The 1,522-nt window shown below is 38.2% G+C and overlaps 1 protein-coding gene across 1 annotated transcript; it reads right to left on the reverse strand.

Annotated features, from left to right (window-relative positions):
* Positions 1–251: 251 nt before the first annotated feature.
* LOC147441628 (uncharacterized) lies at positions 252–788 on the reverse strand. Its single transcript, XM_086483802.1, has one exon. It carries the CDS (start codon positions 786–788, stop codon positions 252–254), a length of 537 nt encoding a protein of 178 aa, XP_086339928.1.
* Positions 789–1,522: the final 734 nt, after the last annotated feature.

Consider the following 1,522-nt stretch of genomic DNA (forward strand, 5'->3'; position numbering starts at 1 on the left):
GCTATTAGTGTGGCAAGAGTTATCTATAAAACACAGATAGCTACCAGCCAAAATTTGACAGCTATTAACTAGCCTCTACCAAAGAATAACTATAACGAACAGCCATGAAACACATAATTGGCAGCAAAAAAAATAGATAATGGTAATTAATTGGCAGCTAAACCCTGACAATAGTTATGTAAGTAATTCCAATAGCTGTGCAGTCAAAAAGCTTCTACCCAGCAAGAGTATCTAACAAATACAAAAAGCCACTACATGGCATACACTTTCTTCCATATCTGTGATACTTCCAATAAACGGATGGGATGTTCACTATACTCCTTCCGACCAATTCTCTTTCGACATATGTCTTTTTTCTTGGGGGATACATGAGTCTCAAGCATCCAAAAGTTGACTATTAGCTCCTTTACCTCTTCAAGTATGCTAGTTTTTGGAAGACTCCGATGACATGTGGCAAAGGACAAAGTGGTCTTCTCAGTTTGTTGGAGTAGCCGATTCTTGGCTCCATACAGGTTCCTTCTATGAATAGAAAGTAGCTTGGAGACAAAATTAACATTAAGGCCTTGTGCCTCCTCTAGGTTTTTTTCGTTCAGATGCATCATCATGGTAAACCTCTTGAGGAACATCTCATCTTCAGTTTGTGGCCTCTTCAAGTCTTGAAGTGTGTTCCGAATATTTCCTATTAGTGAATCTGCAAAATAGGGTGTTGATGCTTTGTCGTTCTGGATATCTTTTAGTGAAGGGTGTTGAATCATCCGATTGAAGATTTCTTTCGTGTCCATGTCCATTCCATTTGTGCTTTGAAGTACATATCGTGAAATCCCTTTCGCTATCTTTGCTCTTTTTTCATTCTTGACAATTTCTGCACAGCTTTTGCCTTTGTTAAGTCTTCTATTCCTTCGACTGCTTCATTCCCTTCTCTTTCAACAACCAAACCTACATCTGCTCTTCTCTTCAATCGGGCTTTTTGTTCTCTCTTGCGAAAAGCTTCATATTCCCTGATCACCATTGCTTGCTTCAAGTCTTGGAATAAACCAACCATAAAATAAATAACACAGTGACTTATTTACAATCATTAGCTAAGCTACAAGGAGCTTTAGATAGTGCAATCATAATAAAAAAGAGACTTTAGGGAAACAGCCCACCAAGGCATCTTTAGATTCATGAAAAAAAGTGCTACAAAAGCAAGTAGGAACCCAAAAAATGTTCGGATGAAATAATGAGCTATCGTGACATAAACAGCAAGTATTTTCAGGATCAAATCGTCACGAGGAATGCAATGAATGGGAACCCCGAACAGAGAAACTGACATCTAAAGGATTCTCACTTCTACAGCTATTTGTGCCATTTCATTGTGTTGATGTCATGAATGTTGCTCTAGACCACCATGTGGTGTTCTATGCTTACTATCTACATTGAGTGCCTCCTTCCCAGCAATACAATACAATGTAACAACCATAGATAAATCAAAGACAATCATAATATCCTTGGTGGTGTAGATAATAGCCACTAATCGTGTGAC

The sequence above is a fragment of the Adiantum capillus-veneris genome, chromosome 15, assembly GCF_014529385.1.
Source record: "Adiantum capillus-veneris isolate H3 chromosome 15, ASM1452938v2, whole genome shotgun sequence".
NCBI classification, from domain to species: Eukaryota; Viridiplantae; Streptophyta; class Polypodiopsida; order Polypodiales; family Pteridaceae; genus Adiantum; species Adiantum capillus-veneris.